Genomic DNA, 23,038 nt, shown 5'->3' on the forward strand with positions numbered 1-23,038 from the left:
TCCTGTGCACCATCCATTGAAATCAGTAGATTTCAGAGTGGAATTTGGCCTTTAGTGACTCACACAGAAATGTAACATTACTTTACTTTCTATGGTTAATGGAGGTTTGTTAATGAAAATGCCAAGCGTAAATCATTCCGAGATGCCAATGTAAATATTGCTATCGCTACTTTCTAGCATCCCAGATCTAAAACAAGCTTCATATATATGTTTTCATGTATTTAGGTAAAATCAAGATCAATCATTTTTATTGTGGGAACAGAATCATGAAAATGAGCGCCCTTGATCCTCCCTCACTTATCTCAATACAACATTCTGCTTGCTCCTTTCCTACTCTGCCCCATCCACTCCATCTACCCAAGGACCCCAGACTCCCAATCACTGTATCAGGGTTACATTAGTAAATTGAATCTTAAGGACATCAAATATTATAATAAAACAGAATTTACTAACATTACCCTGGTGTGTGTCATTTCTTTTATCCCTTCTCATCCTCTTCTTTCACCTCCCAATCTCATTCTCCTCTTACCTCTGTTCCAACTTTTCACTCTATAGTCATCCGCCATCCCTCATGGCCTCCTCCTTTTTTCTATCTCCTCTAGCCCTTCTGAATCTTTCTCCATCATTCCCTTTCTATCCTCTTTCCCCATATCTCTCAGACTTTCTATTTCTACCCCTTCAAGACTTCCCATCAGCCCCTTTTCCCCAGCCATGACTTGTTTGTGCCTTGACTGAGTACGTGTTTCTCTATTGCGATCCTGTGTGGATTTCTGCCTTCCACTGGAGACCATGGGTAGCTCCCTCAACCTTGAGTCCAACTATTAAAGACAGAACCTGATTCTTTTCTCACTTTAGCAGATGATAACAATTGTAACAGTGATTGCCCAGAGTAACACCACTGAAGTCAATGGAGATTCTCTTCTCATTAAAACCAGTGTATCAGCCCAACCAACTTCTTTAGATCGCCCCAGTTCACTCTCATAGCATTCAAAGTTCGTTTGCCTGAGCTCCAGGTAGTAGTCTGTGGTTTCCCACTCTGCCTACAAACCCTCTGCTGAGTTGTCTCACCCTGGTGAGGCCAGAGGCTAAAACTGCAGCTCAGAAGAGGAGTGGTAGGTAACCATATGGCAGCAATATGCAGTTGTCACTCAGCTCCTAATGGTTGTTGAGTTTGATTGTACAGATGCCAATGCACAAGCCTCCAGGAGAGGAGTGGGCAAGGCAACATAGTGTGAAGAGCAGATATTTTATTTTATTTAGAGCGGTCAACACAGTAGGGCTTCCTGGCAGTCCAGCTGGGATACTCCACACCACAAAAGGTCCAAACCAGAAGATACAAGAACCAATGTGAGGGAAGAGGGGGGAAAATCACAAAAAAGTTAATAGAAAGCAGGACTTGTTGCTTTCTTATTAGTAATGTTTCCTATAACCTCCATTTATTGATTCAGAATGTCTGATGTGAATAATGTATGTGAGGCTTCTGCAACAGAGTATGAGAAATTCCTGCTCGTTTTCTCTAATAGTTATATTGGATGTGCTATCAGTGATTAGATTGAATCTTCATTTTAAAAGGATGCTGTCAGGCCTGTGATCACCTTGAAAACTAGTGTAATCTGGGAGGGAATGTCTTTCATATTATAGACATCGTCTCCTCTTAAGAAAAGGAAGTGATACATCACTTTTAGCCTGAGAAGTTATAAATGTAAGCAGAGTCAGGATGAGCTCTACCCTGACATCTGGTGGTGAGTTGTGGTGGATTGTGGAAAAGAACTTCAGGGGCTGATCTCATTTGCATAGGCACACCTTCCCCACCTAGATAGTCACTTTGGCTGCTGTGGGATCCCCAGTCTCTGTTATTGGGGCAGGAAGAATAAATTGTTATCCTGATTGTGTGAATCAAGGACAGTGGAACTGTACTTGGCCTTTTGTTATGATGGAGGGACTCGCCATCAACTAAGTAGCACTCTCTAGGCAAGGGACATGGGTTCCAAAACTCAGTGAATGGAGAGAGGTTGGGAATAGGCATTTGTACTTTGTGGTCTGGGTTCCCTTCTGAGGGCCCTAAGTGCTAACTGCCCCTCCTCTTCTTTCCACTGTATAATAGCAGAGCTAATTTTGATTCCATTAGGAGTCTGGTTACAGATTGCAGAACTGAATTCACTTTGGGTCAATAGTGTACCAGCACTGGGGCTCCCCTACTATGAGATGAAATCACTAAAGAGCTGAAATCACTGAGTACTGTGTTAAATAGTAGGGGGCCTGAAGATATATTGGTGAGTGGCTTGCGGGCTGGCTCCCAGAGAGGAGCTGCTCGCTGGACAACTACTGAAGAGGAGCAGTTGGTGGTGAAGGCTGCTGCAGAAACCCATGGAGAGCTGGGGGAGTCAGTTGTCGGAGCATGTAAGGTGCCCCTTTACTCCCCTCCCCCCATTTCCACACCGGCTGGGGGGATTAAAACTCTGCAGATGAACTTTTGAACTCTGGACTCACCAAGGACAGAGACAGAGACTTTTGGGTTGTTGGACTTTTGGGACTTTGGGTGACTTTTGGGTTGCTGGACTCAAGAACCAAAGGGAAAAGACACGGCCCAATTTGCTTGGGGTGGGTTTTGGCTCATGGTTTGTGTTATGAATCCTGTTGGTGGTGTTTCCCCAACACAATGCCACATTGTTTCTCTCTGTTATTAAAAGGCTTTTGCTACACTCAGACTCTGTGCTTGCAAGAGGGGAAGTATTTCCTCTTAAGGAGCATGGGGGTGGTGGTATATATTTGTCCCAGGTCACTAGGTGGGGGCTCGAGCCAGTTTTGCATTGTGTTATTGGAACGGAACCCCTAGATACTGAACCCGGCCCTTGTTGCTGTCAACTCTGATGGGCAGAAGGGTTACATAAAATATATTGACAGCTCCCCCAACTTATTTAGCACTCCCTTCTGCCTCCTCTTATAGTCTCCCTGTCTCTCACTCACATTTACATATTGTCACCTCTTCTCTGAGTACTAGCAGATGTCAGGGCCTTGAGGTTGGCTTCATGCTGGAAGAGAAATTAGTAACTTGGGAGACAGGTTGTTGGTTTTTAGTGTAACTTATTTACACCAGTCAGACCACAGAAGTGTTCACAAATGTCATGTGAGCAAACCCTCCTTTCAGAAATCTTAGTCTAAATGCCAATTCCTCCCAGAAAACAATTTTCACCACCCCCAGTAATTGACTCTAGCAGAGATGAAGGCAGAGAGTAAACTCTCTTTCTGTTTTGGAGAAGCTGCTGCAAAAAATCTACATCACAAAAACAACAAATACAGCATTACTTCAAAGACTGTACTCTGCTCACGTACTAAAAGAACTTGAAAGACTATTATAGAGACAAGATAGGTGAGGTAATATTTTTTATTAGACCCATCTCCACTCTCTAATATCCTAGGACCAACAGGGCTACAAAACACTGCATATGACATTGAAAGAATATGTGTAACAGCACATTCTGGTGACTCCTCAGATAACAAGATATATTAGCAAAAAGAAAAGGAGGACTTGTGGCACCTTAGAGACTAACAAATTTATTTGAGTCTCTAAGGTGCCACAAATCCTCCTTTTCTTTTTGCGAATACAGACTAACACGGCTGCTACTCTGAAACCTGTCAAGATATATTAGGGAATGTTAGGGGGAAAAGGCCCATGTAAACACAGCTTTGAACCCCAGTCCAGAAAAGCATCCTTATTCAGGGCAGCATTTCAACACATGAAGTCAATGGGACTCAGTGCATATGCTTGCAGTTAAAAAAAAATGCATGAATGCTGCCCTAGCTAGAGATGGAGTTAAGCACGTGCTTATGGTGCTTTTCTGAATTAGGGCCTGAGAAAGCAAATCTTCCTTTTTAGTTAGTGCAACCAATTTTCCTTAGAAAGCAGATAAAACCCTCTCACAGGCAAGACAGAGAGAGAGAATGCAACGGCCCAGTCCTGCAGCCTGTATTTATTAAAGTAATCACTACACAAATAGCCCCTTCGAAGTAAATGGGATTTCTTGAATCATTAAGTACTTCCCATGCAAGTGAGGGTTGCAGGACTGGGCCACTGAATTATTTCTGTTAGTCTCTTTCAACAGTTAAGAGAAAAATCTAGCAAGTCAGGGGCCAAACCTATGTGTTAAGCGACCTTCAGTTCCCACTGACTTCAATGGGAGCTGCCTGTGCTCATCCTTAGGTCCAGATTCTGATACCTTTACTCATGCTGAGTGGCACTTTACTCCCTGAGCAGTTCCTCTGAGGTCAGTGGGACCATGAGTGGAGACAGGAACCAGCAGGTAAGAGAGTAAGTGATCAGCTCCAGAGGAGGTGGGATGAAAGGGCATGTCCCTTCAGGACATTTTTAGTGAATAATCTCAAAATATCAATTTCCTACAATCCAGGAAGCACATTTTAAAATATGGATACCAAAAAGCATGTGTACTTGTGTGCATGTATTTACGTGTACATGTACACACATACGTCATCTCTAGAAGACATGATGATTAAACAGGAGCAGTCATTAACATCTTTTCTACAGAACTGCCCCCAGCTGCACTGGTGATATCAAAGATGAAAAATATTGGGGGAACAAAGCCAGTGAAGTCAAAGCCTAATGCTGGAGAGCCAAACCTGTCAAGAGAGGGAGTGTGAGTGGATATGCCCTATTCTAAGAGCTTTGCCAATTCCATTGGTGGTGCTTATTCGAAGAAGTAAGCAAGGTAATCGTGAGAGACCCAAGGAAGAGCTCTATGTAGCCTGAAAGCCTCTCTCTCTCACCAACAGAGGTTGGACCACTAAAAGATATTACGTCACCCACCTTTCCTCGCTAATATCCTAGAACTGACACGGCTACAACAATGCTGCCAAAAAGTTACCCTGTTCATTTCAAGGTCCAGCAGTGAGAGCAGAAAACAAAATCAGCAAGTGTCAAATGGAGAAAGGTGAAAAAAGTATATTGATTTCTTATGATTCACACATTTGCTTCAAGGGACCTAAACTCTGAACCTCTTTAAAAGGTGTGAGAAGTAATTCCTATATCTGAGCAGTGACCATGCAGTAAACACTTGGTTATGTCGTTATTTAATAAACTTAAATTTAAATATTTAAATAAAATTTTTTGCGTAGTAGAGGGTAAAAATATGAGAAACTATTAAAACTACTAAAAGCAATTTTCTATTCTTTTTCAACCAACATTTGCGCAGTCTAAGGGCTTGTCTACAGTGGCACTTTACAAGGCTGCAACTGTCTCGCTCGGGGGTGTGAAAAAACACCCCCCCCAAGCGGAGCAAGTTTCAGTGCTGTAAAGTGCCACTGTAGACAATGCACCAGCGCTGGGAGCGACTCCCCTCGTGGGGTGCCGCGGCAGCGCTTTAATGTTGCTAGTGAAGACGTGCCCTGAGAATAAACTCAGATAAACCTCTGAGACTGGCAGCAATGCAAATTTTCAGAATGCAAACAATTTGTCCACAGGAATAGAAAACCAACGAAAAGTCCGGTTGGCCGCAGTGGGGCAGGCAGGCTTCCTACCCGACTCTGCATGGCTCCCGGGAAGCAGCCAGCATGTTCCTCCGGTTCCTAAGCAGAGGGGAGGCCAGGAGGGCTCCGTGCGCAGCCCGTCCGCAGGCGTCACCCCAAGCACGGGCTCTGCAGCTCCCATTGGCCGCACCCCCAGTCGGAGCCCTCACCCCCTCACACCCCCCAACCCCCTCCCTCACCCTGAACTCATTTCTGGCCCCACCCTGGAGCCCGCACCTGCAGCCCAGACCCCGTACCTCCTCCCACACACCCAACCCCTTGCCCCAGCCAGGAACCCCCTCCCAAACTGCAAACCCCTCATGCCCCCAGCCCGGAGCCCCCCCCACCCTAAACCCCTCATCCCCAGGCCCACCCCAGAGGCTGCACCCCCAGCTGGAGCCCTCACTCCCTCCCACACCCCAACCCCCTGCCCCAGCCCAGAGCCACCTCCTGCACTCTGAGCCCCATGCTGCTCCCTTAACTCCTCCTCTCCGGCCCCACACCAGAGCCTGCACCCCCAGCTGGAGCCCTCACTCACCCCAACCCCCTGCCCCAGCCCGGTGAAAATGAGCAAGTGAGCAAGGATGGGAGACATCAGGTGACGGAGGGAGGGGGTATGGAGTGAGCCGGGGCTGGGGCCTCGGACAAGGGGCAGGGTAGGGGCGGGACCTTGGGGAAAGGTTAGGAAAGGGGGCAGGGCAAGGGTGTTCGGTCTTCTGCAATTAGAAAGTTGGCAACCCTAACAACAGATCAGGCCAAATTCTGCTCTCAGGTCACAATTCAACAAGATTCTTAATCATGCGCCTAACTTTAAAGAGGGGCTGAAGACCCATTTAATTAAATGGAGCGAGGCACATGCTCAAACAACTTACTGAATGCAGGCCTCAGAACTGAATCATACCATTGACTTCAGTGGAGTTATTTCAGCCTTTCTGGGGTTAAGTGAGCACAGAATTTGGCCCAATTTGTCAACAACTTCAGTGGACTGCACTCCATCAAATTCTTCTCTGTTATTAGGTCCACAATCAATTTTTTTACTATTGTCTAAGTCACTTAAACAATTAATATTGTTTGTGCACAACATATTTTTTTTAAAAGAAAAAACCCAGCTCATTGTAAGTGGCCTTTGGATGCTAGCTGCGACCGGGGACTTTACTAAACTTTGCCTCTGAAGCTTGTCCTATGGCCCTTGCAGTATGACACAGTCAAAGGGATATGCAAGGGACTCCACAAAATGGCAGGAAGGAGCCTAAATGTCAGTGTGCTGGCCCAGCAGAGGGCAGGAGCTAAAATGCCAGGTGGAATCACGCTAATGTTACCCCCGTTTCATTCTGTTTTCTGTTGTTGAGCCAAAAACATCATGGCAGTAATTACAGCCGCTGCTTCTACTTGCTCTGAGTTGATATGGAAACATTCCCAGACAAGGTGGCAGTATGGAGCCTTGAGTGGCCGCAAATAAGTAGTTGCTATTTCAGCACACTAGCAGGGTGCAGGAAGTGATTAACCGTGTTCAATAGTTGTTTTGAAGCTGTGTGTTTATTAAGGGCAGACGTTCCTGAATGTACACACATGCCCCCTTAGTTAGAAGCTGGAAGCTCCTTGCCAATCAGTAGCGAGTTCAATTCAGGGGTACAAAACTGTCAGCCATTTGAGCACCAGTCAGATCCAGCCCTGCCCTGCAGAGAGAAGATAGGGCTGCCCTGGATAACCAGACTGAATCCGTAGGCTGGATCTCAATACAGTTTCCTGTAATTTTACAAAACTCATTGGGATTGAGAAAACACCGTAAAGGAGGAATCGCAGACTGGAGACCAGATGTCTTTGTGAGTTATATTACATCATTGAATCAAAGACACCATGCCAGCCTAATAGCTATAGTAATGGTCAGTTTTTTCTTATTCAAAGTTGTGTTTGTGCTCAATATCGTGGATGCTAAAACAGTTGGTTATGTGATACAACTAAATGATTTATCTTGTTGTAAATGAGTGAGCCTATGTGATAGCAGAAGATCTCTGATTATCAGAAGTCCCAATATCTGCACATTTTTGTGAGATTTAAAATATATATATATATATTATATATATATATAAAAATAGGGCTTAGGCCCTGTGTTATATTCTTCATTTTAAAGGAACATTAAAAAAACGCTAGTTAGTGATGTTAATTTAGCTAGGCTGCATTGTAACTGCTGTGCTGTAACAGTTTATCTATGATAAAGACTGGTACTGGATTCCTAAGAAGAAAAACGAAGTGAACACCATTATAATTTCCACTTTTAGTATTTAAAAGGTTCTTATAGAAAATCCAGCTGTAGTTTCTCACGAAGATATGAATTCCAGGTCTCTGCAAATACTTTAAGTCAGAGGAGTTCTGTAGCACAGAATTGGTAAGCATTTTGACTTAGCTCCCCTCTATGTAGGTTACACTAACTTTGTAGAATGTCCAGAAAGACAAAGCATGAGTTTCTCCTACTTACAGTATTTTTTGGACAGGCCTTGGGAAAGAATAGCACTAGACCGGTGTGAAGAGAGGGGTCATACCTATCTAAAAGCCATTGATTATTTTTCTAGATGTGTTGAAATTCTGTTTACAGACTCATAGAAATGTAGGACTGGAAGGGACCTCGAGAGGTCATCTAGTCCAGTCCCCTGCACTCAGGCAGGACCAAGTAAATGTAGACCTTCCCTGACAGGTGTTTGTCTAACCTGTTCTTTAAAACTTCCAGGATAGGGATTCCACAACCTCCCTTGGAAAACTATTCCAGAATTTAACTATCCTTATCCTTACAGGATGCAAGTCTGAGAGGTGCCAAATCTAAGAAGTCTTTAACCATCAGAATTCAGTCAGAAGTTTATCAAAGTTAAAACAGGAGACCTACCACAGAGAAAAGCAAATGAACACAAAAACTGGACGATACCAGCTGTTCTCACTGAACGGAGCGGCATCCTGAGATCCTATAAAGCTGAGACTGATTGAAGTACTCAGTAATGGAATATAGGGGAAAACAAGTGGCATATCCAGCTGGTTCCCAACCTGGTTGAGTTACTGTGTGATCTTAGCAGCAATGCTCCAGAAGGGAGATAATCCAGTGGAGAAGAGTCCTAAATATATTAAACAGGAGCCTGCACAGAAGCATGAGCTACAGAGCTGTGGTTGCCTAAGTGGTGCTGTGACAGACTCATATAATCTCTAGATCAGCACAGAGGGGAAAGTGTACCACTTACTCACCTGTGGGTTACACATAGTAAAAGACAGTCCCTGTCCTACAGTTTAAATAAACAAGACAGGATGGGAAGGGAAACAAAAGCAGTGAGAGGGGGAAATGACTTATTCAAGGTAACATATGAGGTCAGTGGGAGAGCTAGAAATCAGGGTGGATAAAAATCAATGATTTTTAAAAAATAATTTAAAAAATTGGATTTTTTTTCTTTATATTGGATTTTTTTGATAAAATGCTTTTTGAGGAAAAAAACTTATCTAAAGATAGTTTTAATTAAGATACATTATAACTCAAAGATATCTCATCATGGAATAGGGATTTTAAATTTTAATTCTATATTATGAGACAATATATTCATGTAATGTTTAAGAAAAGTTTTGTAAATGAGTTCCAATAGTTCATGGATTAGGGACCCAATCTTATGGGGTTCCAGGGGCTTCTGTATAGATTATTTAGGTTAATCTTTCTATCTACCCAATGGGACTCAGTGCTCAGTCTAGAAGATACCATCAGAGATGCTTAGTTTTGCAGTTCTCAAACTGTGGATGTGTGTCTCCAGAGGTAACATGCTTGTTAACAGCAAAAATATTTTAAAATAAATAAATAATATATAGAGGTGAGAAATAACAGACCTCAACGCTATTGTCCCTCTACAAATTTGTGTACACAGAATCAATCCCTCACCTCTCTCTAAAAGTGCAAAGTTTCAAAAAATTCAATGAATAGAAGATTGTTGGGGACAGAATAAATCTGAATAAGGAGAAGTCTGGAGATAAATGTGAGAAGCAAGGGACATATGCTTGTTTTGTTAAATTATTATAGGTTTGCTGTTGAAGAAAAAAATCCAGAATACTTAACGTTGCTGTTTTAGTTAAATAAAACAATTTAAATGTCTGGTGATGTTCTCCTCCTAATACAGCATGGCAAGAAAATCCTCCAAATATTAATGATTAACCTGTTGAATTGGAGATAGTCCACCTCCCAGTGACTTCATAAATATCTGCTTCAATTACCTTTGGTAAATGAAATAACCAAACAAACAATCATTCATTAGCTGTAAAACTAAATCAGAAAATTTTTCAAAATAAATCACTTTAAAAATGTATAGTGTGTACCTTCTAAAAATGAAACCTACATCTATCTCTGAGTTGTGAAGAATATGTATTAAGGTTATAACAACCAACAAGAATGCACTTTTATGTGGAAAACCATGACTAAATCGAGTCTTCCTGACTAGTGTTTTAAATCAAATCCACCCTGCTAGAAACACCACCCATCTCTTGAATCCCAGTCCAATGCACTATCCAATAGCCCACATTGCGTCTCTAACTGATAATTAACCAGTGCCAATAGTTTATGCTAATGCAGTAACATTACTAATAAAGATCTGTAAAATGAAAAGTGCAAACGTACTGCATTCTTTTCCTTTCATGGGGTCAGGTAATCCAGAGCACTCCGCTGACGGATTTGGGACAGCCACCCTCCACCTGGATCCACTGCTGTCACATTCTGTGTATTCATAGTGGTAATCTGTCTGCAAATAATTACAAAGAGTCTCAGTTTCATCATAACATTTGCTCCTCCACTTAACCAGGATCGTTAATCAAGAATCCAGTATTTTGTCATTTCTGTTATAATCTACAACATATCATGCATAATTCCCATCACACTGTTCTCATTTATTTTCCATATTGCATGCACAAGTGTGCTAGGCAGTGTACGGAGCAAACAGAAGGATACTGGGGTCGGATTTTCAAAAGCACATAAGAGACTCAGAAGCACAGGTCCCATTGAAATTGTGCTCCCGAGTCATTGAAAATCCCACCCACTTTCCTTTCCCCAAACAACTTAGAAGGAGATTTGCAAAGCACACAAGGGATATAAGAGGACGAGCCCCAGTGAAAGTCGGTGACTTATGCTCCTCAATCCTTTAGGTATTTTTGAAAATCTTCCCTTTACATTCTAATTGAGGCATGACCCTACGGGCCAGATTTCCAAAAGTGCTCATTTCCTGCCTAGGAACCCAAATAAGTGGCCATTCGCTGCTGAGCTTATTTGGTAATCTGACCAGCAGTATCAAAATGTGAGCAGTTGGCTACGGAGCACTTTTGGAAATCTGGCCCTTACATAGGTGACTAAATGAGAGCCGAACTCTTATGAAAATCAGGCCTCAGTCGTGGGTGCTGAGCAATTGAAAATCTGACCCCTGAGCCCTTTGAAACCCTTCCCCAATGAATAAAACAATAGGGTCAGGAAAGATCAGGGTCACAGTAACAAGATCACAGGATCACTCTGTTTTGGTGTGGGCACATCTTGTAGACCCATGTAAGTGACAGGTTTATTTTTAGTGGTTATTTCATTTTAACTCACATCTTGTGGACTAGGAGTACTTGTGGCACCTTAGAGACTAACCAATTTATTTGAGCATAAGCTTTCGTGAGCTACAGCACACTTCATCGGATGCATACTGTGGAAACTGCAGAAGACATTATACACACAGAGACCATGAAACAATACCTCCTCCCACCCCACTCTATTGTTTCATGGTCTCTATGTATATAATGTCTTCTGCAGTTTCCACAGTATGCATCCAATGAAATGAGCTGTAGCTCACGAAAGCTTATGCTCAAATAAATTGGTTAGTCTCTAAGGTGTCACAAGTACTCTTTTTCTTTTTGCGAATACAGACTAACACGGCTGTTACTCTGAAACCTGTCATCTTGTGGACTATGATCAGTGACAGGGAATCAGATTAATGACGGCATAGAAAAGGTACTTGCAGGAGGAATGGCACTCAGCTTCCACGAATTCCAGCCCACACCACCCACACTAGTCCAGGCTGCCCTAAAGGTGATTCCTCCAGGCACACTGGCAGGGCATTGTGGGTAATCCTGAACCACTGCTTTCCATGATTTTCCACTGCACCGATTTTCCACTTGGTGAAGGAGAAAAGGGAAGGGATCAAGTGGCTTGTTGTGGCTCCCAGATTCCCAGGGCATAGAATCATGGAATATTAGGGATAGAAGAGACCTCAGGAGGTCATCTAGTCCAATCCCCTGCTCAAAGCAGGACCAATACCAACTAAATCATCCCAGCCAAGGCTTTGTCAAGCGGGCCTTAAAGACCTCTAAGGATGGAGATCCGTGCTGGCACAGATGTAGATCAGCTCAGTGCCCAGATGCACAATTGTTTCACAAAGAAAAGAGTTGCAACTTTCCTTCCCGGTTACTTACAGAAAAACAAGCAGCACTGAGGTTTAATATCTCTGCTACTGTTACTGGGAATCTCCTGAAATCTTTGGACAATAATCCCATTCTATTTAACGTTATTAAAGTTTTTAGTATTTTACACAAAGCTGAAAGTAACAGTTTGATTTGCTTTAGAATAAATATCTTTGTGACTCAACTTGAGGTTTTAAACAAAATATCAACAATGCATTAGAAACTATAGTTTCAGGAAAATATTTGTCTTCTAAATGATATAATAATGGAGAATAAGACACTATTATCTCCTGAGCTGCAAGAGACATCAGTTTGTTGCAATTTCAAGACTATGGAATATATTCAATGTCCACTTCTCCCCTTCTCATATTATTTTCAAGAAAATAGGCCAGTGCTTCCTCACCTCCTTATTGAAATCTTCCTGTAGAGCAAGCCAAATATATAAATAACTTAAAGGTAATGGATTGAAACCATCTCATGGCTTATATCATGCATGGAAAATTCATTTACAGTCTGAATTAGATATCTGAGACTGGAATAAGAAATGGAAGAGGACATTTCAACCCGATAATTGTGTCTCACATCCTCAGATCTCATTTTTTGCTTCAGATCAGATCAGCAAAATTATACAGAGCAGGTTTGGTGGCAGCCAACACATGTTGGTCTTGTAACATTTCTCCTAGTATAATTTAGTCACATTGTCTCAATGTTAGCCCACCTTTAGGCAGTGGCAAAAATAATTTCTCGAGTAGAGAAAATGAATTAAAAATCATAGAAAGGTGATTTTCAGTGCTCATTCTGAAGGCAGGTGGAAAGTCACTGGTTGCCTGAGATCAATGGGCTAGCCCCTGCCCGTCCTGCAGAGACCCCTGTGGAAGGGGACAGGGCCAGATGCCTCATTAACTTTTCTGCAAAAGCTTTCTAGGACAGGTGGAGCCAAGGCATTTCCCTCACCCTGACCCGCCCCACCACATGTGTGGAGAGCCAGACTGGTGGAGGACTTACAAAGGTCACCTGTAGGGATATAAAACTTAACTACAGGTTTCAGAGTAACAGCCGTGTTAGTCTGTATTCGCAAAAAGAAAAGGAGTACTTGTGGCACCTTAGAGACTAACCAATTTATTTGAGCATAAGCTTTCGTGAAGTGAGCTGTAGCTCACGAAAGCTTATGCTCAAATAAATTGGTTAGTCTCTAAGGTGCCACAAGTACTCCTTTTCTTTTTACGAAAACTTAACTAGTTTCCTAAAGCATCCTCTCGCTAAAGCATCTATCACAGAATTTATCAGTTTTCAAGTGAAAGACAACCCATTATTGTATTTAAAAATTAATCTGAGTTCTTTCTGGCTCATACATTAATCACCTGTAATACAAAATCTGCACATACAATTCTGCCCCCAGGAACACCTGGGCAGCCCTGTAGTCTCCTACATCGCTCCTCTTGTGTGCTCTAGAACTAGCTTTTCCAAGAAGCAAACAATAAAGGTGTCGAGAAATATCTTTTTAAAACTCGTTCTTGACATGACATAGGTAGATAATAGAACTCACCCATTATTACTGTTTTAATGGATTCACTTATTATTTATTATTTGTATAGTCATAGCATGTAGGAACCCAGTCATGAACTAGGGCCCTGCTGAGCTAGGTGCTGTATAAACACAGAATAAAGGACAGACCCTGCCCAAAGAGCTTAAAATCTAATAAGTATGAGACAAGAGACAACAAATGGAGACAGACAACATGGGAGTACAAAGAAACAATGAGACAAATTGGTCAGCATGACAGGCTATGATCTCTATACACAAGCAGACTAACCATTGCCAAGATGACAGATCACAAGGCCAGAAGGGAGGATTGTGATTATCTAGTCTGACCTTCTGTATAACACAGGCCAGAGAACTGCCCCAAAATAATTCCTTGAGCAGATCTCGTAAAAAAAAAAAAAAACATCCAAACTTGATTTGAAAATTGTCAGTGATGGAGAATCCACAATGACCCTTGGTAAATTGTTCCAATAGTTAATTACTCTCACCTTTTAAAATGTATGCCCTATTTCCAGACTGAATGTGTCTAGCTTCAACTTCCAGCCATATGCCTTTCTCTGCTAGATTGAAGAGCCCATTATTAATGATTTGCTCCTTGTGTAGATACTTACAGACTGTAATAAGTCACCCCTTAAGATTCTCTTGGTTAAGATAAATAGATTGAGTTCCTTCAGTCTACCACTGTAAGGTAGGTTTTCTAATCCTTTAATCATTCTCTTGGCTCTTCTCTGAACCCTCTCCAATATTTCACCAACCTTCCTGAATTGTGGGTACTAGAAGTGGACACAGTATTCCAGTAGTGGTCACACCAGTGCCAAATATAGAGATAAAATAACCTGAGATTCCTCTGTTTATGCATGCCAGTACTACATTAGCTCTTTTGGCCAAAGCATCACATTGGGAGCTCATGTTCAGCTGATTATCCACCATGACCCCTATATCTTTTTCTGAGTCACTGCTTCCCAGGATAGAGTCCCCCATCATGTAAGTATGGCCTACATTCTTGGTTGCTAGATATATATTTTTACATTTAGCCATATTAAAACAATTGTTTGCTTTTGCACCCAGTTTACCAAGCAATCCTAATTGCTCTGAATCAGTGACCTGTCCTCTTCATTATTTATCACTCCCCCAATTCTTGCATCACCTGCAAACTGCAAAGTTTTTTGTAGGCTTCACGGCAAAAGAGTTTTAAGGAGGAGTTTGCCTCTTTGATGTCCCTCAGTACTGTGCACTCTTAAATGTACCCTGATAAAAGTGCAGGGGACAGGACTAGATGATCTCTCAAGGTCCCTTCTATGATTCTATTAGAGCAGGGGTTCCCAAATTTTGTTTGCGGCTTGTTCAGGGTAAGCCCCTGGCGGGCCGCGAGAGGCTGTGTTTACCTGAACGTCCTCAGGTACGGCCACTCGCAGCTCACTGGCCAATGGGAGCTGTGGGAAGCGGTAGCCCGGCCCGTGCCGCTTCCCGCAGCTCCCATTGGTCAGGGACGGAGAACCGCGACCACTGGGAGCTGCGAGTGGCCATACCTACGGACGCTCAGGTAAACCAGTGGCTTACCCTTGACAAGCCGTGAAGCAAGTTTGGGAACCCCTGTATTAGAGTATAGTTGTATTCTTATGACTGGATTTGTATCATATACAAGAGAAACCATGCTCCACAAGGGAAGGATTCTGGGCAGCCCAGAGGGCTCAGCCCAATCCAAAAGAACTATCCAGAGTGATGAGGATGTTGAAGCAGGGAAATGCATACAGGTGGGTTTATTATTTTGTCTACGTGTATATACTTCTATGGTATTAATTAAAGAGCAACGTTGTTTTAGAATCCTGTGCCAAGTCTGCCTGTCTGTTGCCTTTCCAATCATGTGCCCCTGAGGAGGCAAACTGTAAACCCAGAGTATCCACATGCCTATAGTTCTGGGACAGGATGTCCTAAATCTATGGGGAAGTCTGAGGGATCAGCACTAATCCCAGGAGCTAGGCAGGCAGACTGGGGGTTCCGAGCTCCCAGGTGAGGGTGCTAAACAGAGGATCTGCACCCAGAGAGTGAGCCTACAGCCCTAGCCAGGGATAGCACAGGCTCAAGAGGTTTAAAGTCCACAGTGGGAGCCAGACAGGGAGCTCTATCAGGGCTCTGCATGTGTGTGTGCAACAGGGATCCGCTCTGTCCAAAAGTGCTATTGCACTAGAGCCTATGGAATCTTTTAGACCTAGTCCCCCACCTCCCTGACCTCATCTGTCCTTCCTGTGCAGTTTATAGCTAGATATTACGGCATCTCACATTCAGCTATGTTTGCTTTTAAAGCGTCTCACATTTATAGTCTTTATATTTGGCAATGTGCCTATTTCTCTTTTACACCACAGACTGACACCTTGTTACTTTTCTGGGATTTACCTCCAGGAGCTGAACCAGTCCCTCCTCCAGGTCAGCTATCATTTCCATCCCGTCTTTTTACGGGTGGCACATTTGGCTTGAATTTCAGGTATTAAGATTGTGTTTCAATATGAAAATATCTCCTAGTATCTACTGAAAACCCACTGTAGGGTTACGGAAAAAAAAATTCTAAATGGAAGACTGATTCTGGTTGGTTTCTTGGAAAAGCACCAATGCATAAGGTCCGCAACATTAAATTTCAATGACAGATTAATAGCAACTGGGGCAGTGCAGCCAAAAAAGTAGGCTTATTCACTCCACCCTCTTCATTTATTTCACTCTACACTGAATTTTACCTTGTTCTCAACGGAGGGTTAGTTAAGTCATATCTGTATATTATACGGCAACATATTTAAGGATGTTATAAGAATCTCTCTGGCAAGCACACGCCTTCTTTGATGGACACTATGTACTGGCAAAAAGAAACCCTTGTGCACAATCTGCGACAACAGTGGTACTAGCGCAGAGCACTAATGGGGCATAAGATGCTGCCCTGTGGATGCCCGTGGGAGCATCTCAGAGCAGCAGAGAACAGAGCCTTGTGGCGCAATCTGTACCTCAGGCTTTGTTCTGAAATCTAGAGCTCAGCGTCCACACTGGATAAAATACTCCGGTCCATGATGCACCCTCTTTAAAAACGCTGAGTTTTAATAGTATGATGTCCTGAAACTTACTCTGGAGAGAGGAAGAGCAAAGAATTAAAACAGGAGGCTCAGTTCGCTGAGAGTCAGCTCCAGCATCTGCTGTTGCACACCCTGGTGGAGGAATGTCGGCATGGAGGATAGCATTATGGGGCATGCCTCTCCAGCATGCCCCCTTGTGGCCTGTCATGGCCCTGCAGGCACACTGCACTCAGCGCCCCTTGGGTCTTTTCAGACAATTATCCAAACCAGATTAGTTCAACCTCTCCTTGCAGGTCTGGTTTATTCACTCATTCTGGAGAGAGTAACACTTATTTAGCTGCTCTGTGCCCATGTAAGAGTCCTAGTCAGTTTCCTCCTCTGTCCACGAGATTCCACCACTTCTCCAAGGGCTGGGTTGTAAGTCAGACAATCCCTCTGTCCCGTTCCTTAAGACAGGAGCCTCCTCGCTCTCCCCCTTGGGGCAGCAGTTGTAATTTGGGCTAGATGTAGAGCCTCAAGCACCTTCTCCCCCAGCTGGCCCTTTTCCCAATCAGTCCTTCCACTCTAAGGCAAGGGGGGGTTCAGCATGCAGACCCTCCCCTATAGCAGTCCTGCTGCTGTCTTCTCCCTGCTAACTCAGGACCCTGCAGGAGCCTTCTTACTTCCTGCAGCAGCTCCAGGCATCTGCCCTGCTGTGAAGGAGGGAGCCAGCATTTATGTTAGGCCCTTCTCCCACCTCATTCCTTATTGGCTGGGTAAGAAGGAGACCTACCCCTACACTCTCTGCAATTCTCCAAGTCCTAAAGATATAGTAACAAGATTCCTTCTAAATGCTACTTCTTCCTGGGACCCCTTTACTCTCTGCCCATATCTCCTCAGGCTTTGTGTATCAGACCACCCTAGTCTCTTAAAGGGCCACACCATATGATGGGGGAGGACTGACCAGTAGGAAGTACTGCCCTTAAAAGGCAGACTACCCCGTCACAGCTAGTCAATGTGGCACAAGGCAACCATAATCCCTGCTGCATTGGGAGGCCCACAGCTAGATAGTGCCACCCGACAAGTGCTTTGTCCAGGGAGCGGGGCTTGGCCAGCAGACTCAGAGGGTGCACTGATTCAGCATGCCCCCTGTACAGTCTGTCAAATGGGCTCCTGTGATCTTGTGTCTACAAGTGGCTGGCTTGGTGGAACCCCCAGGGAGGGCAGTGGTGAGAATATCAGATCATAAGAATGGCCATGTTGGGTCAGCCCAATGGTCCAACTAGCCCAGTGTCATGTATTCTGATAGCGGCCGGTGCCAGATGCCTCAGAGGGAATGAACAGAACAGGGCAAGTTATTGAGTGACCCATCCCCTGTTGTCCAGTCCCAACTTCTGGCAGCCAGAGGTTTACGGACACCTGGAGCATGGAGTTACATCCCTGACCATCTTGGTAATAGGCACTGACGGACCTATCCTTCATGAACTTCTCTAATTCATTTCCTGAACCCAGTTATACTTTTCGCCTTCACAGCATCCCCTGGCAGCAAGTGCTACAGGTTGACCATCTGTTGTGCGAAGAAGTACTTCCTTATGTTTCTTTTAAATCTGCTGCCTATTAGTTTCATTCGGTGACCCCTGATTTGTGGGTTATGAGAAGGGGTAAATAACACTTCCCTATTCACTTTCTCCGCACCAGTCATGATCTTGTAGACCTCTCTCATATCCTCCTCCAGTCGTCCCTTTTCCAAACTGAACACTCCCAGTCTTTTTAATCTCTCCTCATATGGAAGCTGTTCCATACCCCTAATCATTTGTGTCATAGGCGCTGACTCCGTGGGTGCTCCCGACCGAGCACCCATAGGCTGGAGCACCCACAAAGAAAAATTGGTGGGTGCTCAGCACTATTTCCCCTTGTTTTTTCCTACCCCCCACCCCCAGACGTTCTTGTTAAACCCTGGATTTGTGCTGGAAATGGCCCACCTTGATTATCATACACATTGTAAGGAGAGTGATCACTTTAGATAAGCTATTACCAGCAGGAGAGTGGGGTGGGGGGAGGTATTTTTTTATGCTTTTGTGTGTATAAAAAGAAAAGGAGTACTTGTGGCACCTTAGAGACTAACCAATTTATTTGAGCATGAGCTTTCGTGAGCTACAGCTCACTTCATCGGATGCATACCGTGGAAACTGCAGCAGACATTATATACACACAGAGATCATGAAACAATACCTCCTCCCACCCCACTGTCCTGCTGGTAATAGCTTATCTAAAGTGATCATCAAGTTGGGCCATTTCCAGCACAAATCCAGGTTTTCTCACCCTCCACCCCCCCCACACACACACACAAACTCACTCTCCTGCTGGTAATAGCCCATTCAAAGTGACAACTCTCTTCACAATGTGCACGATAATCAAGGTGGGCCATTTCCTGCACAAATCCAGGTTCTCTCACCCCCTCACCGCCCTCCAAAAACCACACACACAAACTCACTATCCTGCTGGTAATAGCTCATCCAAAGTGACCACTCTCGAAAGCTCATGCTCAAATAAATTGGTTAGTCTCTAAGGTGCCACAAGCACTCCTTTTCTTTTTGCGAATACAGACTAACACGGCTGTTACTCTGAAACCTATCCACAGTGACTCCAAGATCTCTTTCTTGAGTGCTAACAGCTAATTTAGATGCTTTCATTTTGTATGTATAGTTAGGATTATATTTTCCAGTGTGCATTACTTTACATTTGTCAACATTGAATATCATCTGCCATTTTGCTGCCCACTCACCCAATTTTGTGGGATCCCTTTGTAGCTCTTCACAGTCTGCTTTGGACTTAACTAACTTGAATAATTTTGTATCTGCAATCTTTGCCACCTCACTGTGTTTACCCCTTTTTCCAGATCATTTATTAATATGTTGGACAATCCCTGCCCCCCCTCATTGGTGGATTCCCTCTAAGATACAGCTTCATATGCTACATTGAAAGAAGCCAGGTAAATATCTAGATCAGCAGTTCACAAACTTTTCCATAATGAGACCAATCAAGAATCACTTTCCATACAGCTGGGATCTAGCCAGGAGGGGTGGAAGGTCACGACCCCTTTACACCACTAGGGAACACGACCCTCAAAGTTGAGAAACCTTGATCTAGACATACAGGGTGAATCAAGTCCAGAAGCCATAAATGTTACCAAATCTATAAGGATTTATAGTGAAAAGAGCCTCTATACTCTCTATTCTCAGCAGGCTGCTTTGCTCATCTTACCTTCTGACCACATAGGGCAAGGAGCCAGAGTAAGCTGCCATCTTACCTGCCACACTGTTATTGTAACACAATTCACCCCAAGAATGCGGTTTCTTCCTTCCCTTTGCAGGGTGCATGAATTTGTGTTACCTGTTTCAGAAATATTTTTGCTGAGCTTAATCCAATTAAGTGCACCCTGTGCTATTAAAAGATACAGTTTGCCAAAAGGGGCATCCATAATCTTTAGAGACCCAGGAGCTATCTATATTTACATGTGAAATAGGGATTAGCTGTGCATTAAAAAAGCCTCTTTGAGGAAAGAACAAAGTCAGAAGGGATTAGTGGAGATTTCGACCTAGTCAAACACTTTAGTGATCCCTCCAGACTGAAAGGGAGAAAACACTTTCACCCCCTTTGTGCACAAGGATGTGATATCCCAAAGGATCACAGAAATCAGAGAAGGCAAAAAGATTCATTGGGTCACCCCAGTCCACCATTGGCCTGCCAGGTCAGGATCGTTCCCTGCAATGTACTGTGTAGTGCTCTGTGCAGTCTAGTTTTAATGTATCCAGGGATGAGGCTTCCAACATTTCCCAACAGGAGACTATTTCACCTGTTACTTGGGGCTTGTCTACGTGGAGAGCTAGCACACAGCACGCTGGGGTGACTCTATAGCACACAAGCCCTCCATACGCTAACTGGCCATGTGGACCCAGCAGAGGTTCCGTAGCACACTTTGACATACCATACTCCCGTTTCAAACTACGGGACTTCTAGTGCGTGGCAGCAGGGTGCATACGGGCAGTTACCGTGCGGCTGGCTGGCGCTCTGCAGATTTGCATACTGCCTTGCTGTGGACTAACTCCCCATGTGGACAAGCTCTGACAGGTCTTATATGTTTTTCCTGCTATTCAGGGCCTGGAAGGGGAGATGCAGATGCTCAGTTCCTCTCAGGATCCAGCCTTCTTTCCTTAATTTCATCCCATTACTCCTAATTATAGCCTCTTGTGCAGTAAATATTTCCTCCTCCCTCTTTGTGTTTACACTCTCCCCTGTTTGTGAATGAGCAGCACGTCCACCCTTAGCCACTAGTCAGCCACAACATACAGATTTAGGGCCTGATCCTGGAGATGTTTTTCACATGGAGTAGTTCTTGGGCACACAAATATAATCATTGAAGTCAATGGGGTTACTTATATGAGTAAGTTCTACTCAGTTGAAGGCTGAGCTGCATCCTTGGTTATTTCTGTCTCTCCCCCTATGTCAGTCTCTCCGTCCCCTTCTGCTGGGCTTCCCTGAGCTGGCTCCAGTTTATTTACGGCTTTTATGCCCCGAAATGAGCGCAGCATTCCAGGCAATGCCAATGGCAGCTGTACAGACTCAAAACTTCTAAAAAAAATCAGGCCCACTTTTTACGTAGAGCCTATTCTTAAGAAGCAGGTTTAAAAACGTTGGCCTAGGCCTACGGCACGGCCCCATCCATCCCCTTTCTGGAGTACTGAGATCCTGTTCAGTAGAGCCCTTTAGCATGTATTTAACATTAAGCACATGCTTAAGTACCATTGACTTGAAGATGAGAATGTGCATAAGCACTCTGCTGATTCAGGATTTCTATTCAATAAAATACATTAGCATTTACATGATTGAGTAGCAGATACAGCTATTGCTCATGCAGTCATAATCTTTCCCCCTCGTTAGCCACTTCTCCTTACTGCAAGTGGGTCAGGCAGCATCTTTGATATCTTCCTGGTATTCACAGCCCCGATTAAATAAATAAATAAATGTTTAGTCCAAGGGGCCTTGAGCTGCTCTAGAAGTAGACAGGAGGACACAGATAGATTGTCTTTATCAGTATTTAGAAACAACTGGTTCACAGGAAAACATTGGAAGAAATATGTTGACCCAGAAAACATGGAGAGAGCTCTATAATTAGCCAGTTCTCATGTAAACTAGGTCAAAAAACTGCCCTAGCTTTGAGAAGTGGCTCCAGTCCATAGGCTTTGTTGCCAATATAGACCAGTGGTTCTCAACCAGGGGTACACAGCCCCTTGGGGGTATGCAGAGGTCTTCCAGAGGATACATCAACTCATCTAGATATTTGCCTAGTTTTACAATAGGTTACATAAAAAACACTAGTGAAGCAATACAAACCAAAATTGCATACAATTACTTCTTTATACTGCTCTATATACTATACACTGAAATGTGTACAATATTTATATTCCAATCTATTTATTTTATAATTACATGGTAAAAACAAGAAAGCAAACCATTTTTCAAAAGCAGTGTGATGTGACACTTTTGTATTTTTATGTCTGATTTTGTAAACAAGTGGTTTTTAAGTGAGGTGAAACTTGGGGCTACACAAGACAAATCAGATGCCTGAAAGGGGTACAGAAGTCTGGAAAGGTTGAAAGACACTGACATAGACCATCAAACCATCTGTAAAGCTTCTCTCTTAGGTACTTATACAGCCCCAATCATTGTAGTATCTGCGCATCTTATAATCTTGTAACGTGTTTATCCTCACAATACCCCTGGGAGGAAGGGCAGTGCTATTATCACCATTTTACAGATCAGAAATTAAGGCACAGAGAGGTTAAGTGACTTGCCCAAAGTCATAAAGGAAGTCTGTAGTGAAGCAGGGTAGTGTGGAGCAGAACACCGGTCTCCCAAGTCCTAATCTGGTGCCCTAATTACTGAACCAGCCTTCATAATGCTACCTCTTCATCTCTCTTTAAAAATCTACCTCTGCTATGCCGCGTACAGATCATTGCCGTCTGCCACTGGTTAGACAAATGACAAGCTGTGATTCCTGCTTTTCTGCTTAATTCTGTACTTTTTACCATTACCTCATCCTCCCAACCCACCCGTGGCCCGTTTGACTATTTTGTCCACCTGTTACATCCTGACAGTCATTTAGATGGTGAGCTCTCTGGGGCAGGGAATGTCTTCTTTGTTACATGTCTGTACAGTGCATAACACAACGGGGCTCTGCATCTTGATTAGGGTTCCTAGGTGCTATCCTAATAATAATATATAATAATAATCCTCAGATATTTAATGACTTGTATATAATGATAACGATGTGCATGGATCACCCACCCAGCAAATAACAACGGTGTTATCCAGTGAATTCCTAATCACTAGGTTCAGGGTGCATGCCTGGTAGAGAATGCTAGCCATGTCCCCATCAGAAACAACCTTTGCTGCCCCTTGGCCATTATTTGTTAGGAAGTATCACCCTCAAATAACTT

The 23,038-nt window shown here is 43.6% G+C and overlaps 1 protein-coding gene across 2 annotated transcripts in view; it reads right to left on the reverse strand.

Annotated features, from left to right (window-relative positions):
* The window catches only part of ELAPOR2 (endosome-lysosome associated apoptosis and autophagy regulator family member 2), a 139,788-nt gene that overhangs the window by 65,040 nt on the left and 51,710 nt on the right, over window positions 1-23,038 (reverse strand). For both annotated transcript variants that reach the window (XM_073328674.2, XM_073328675.2), the window contains exon 2: window positions 10,154-10,274. In XM_073328674.2, the coding sequence (XP_073184775.2) occupies window positions 10,154-10,274 (121 nt within the window). The remainder of the gene's footprint in view (window positions 1-10,153; window positions 10,275-23,038) is intronic.

This window comes from Lepidochelys kempii, chromosome 1 (assembly GCF_965140285.1).
Source record: "Lepidochelys kempii isolate rLepKem1 chromosome 1, rLepKem1.hap1, whole genome shotgun sequence".
Classification (NCBI taxonomy): domain Eukaryota; kingdom Metazoa; phylum Chordata; order Testudines; family Cheloniidae; genus Lepidochelys; species Lepidochelys kempii.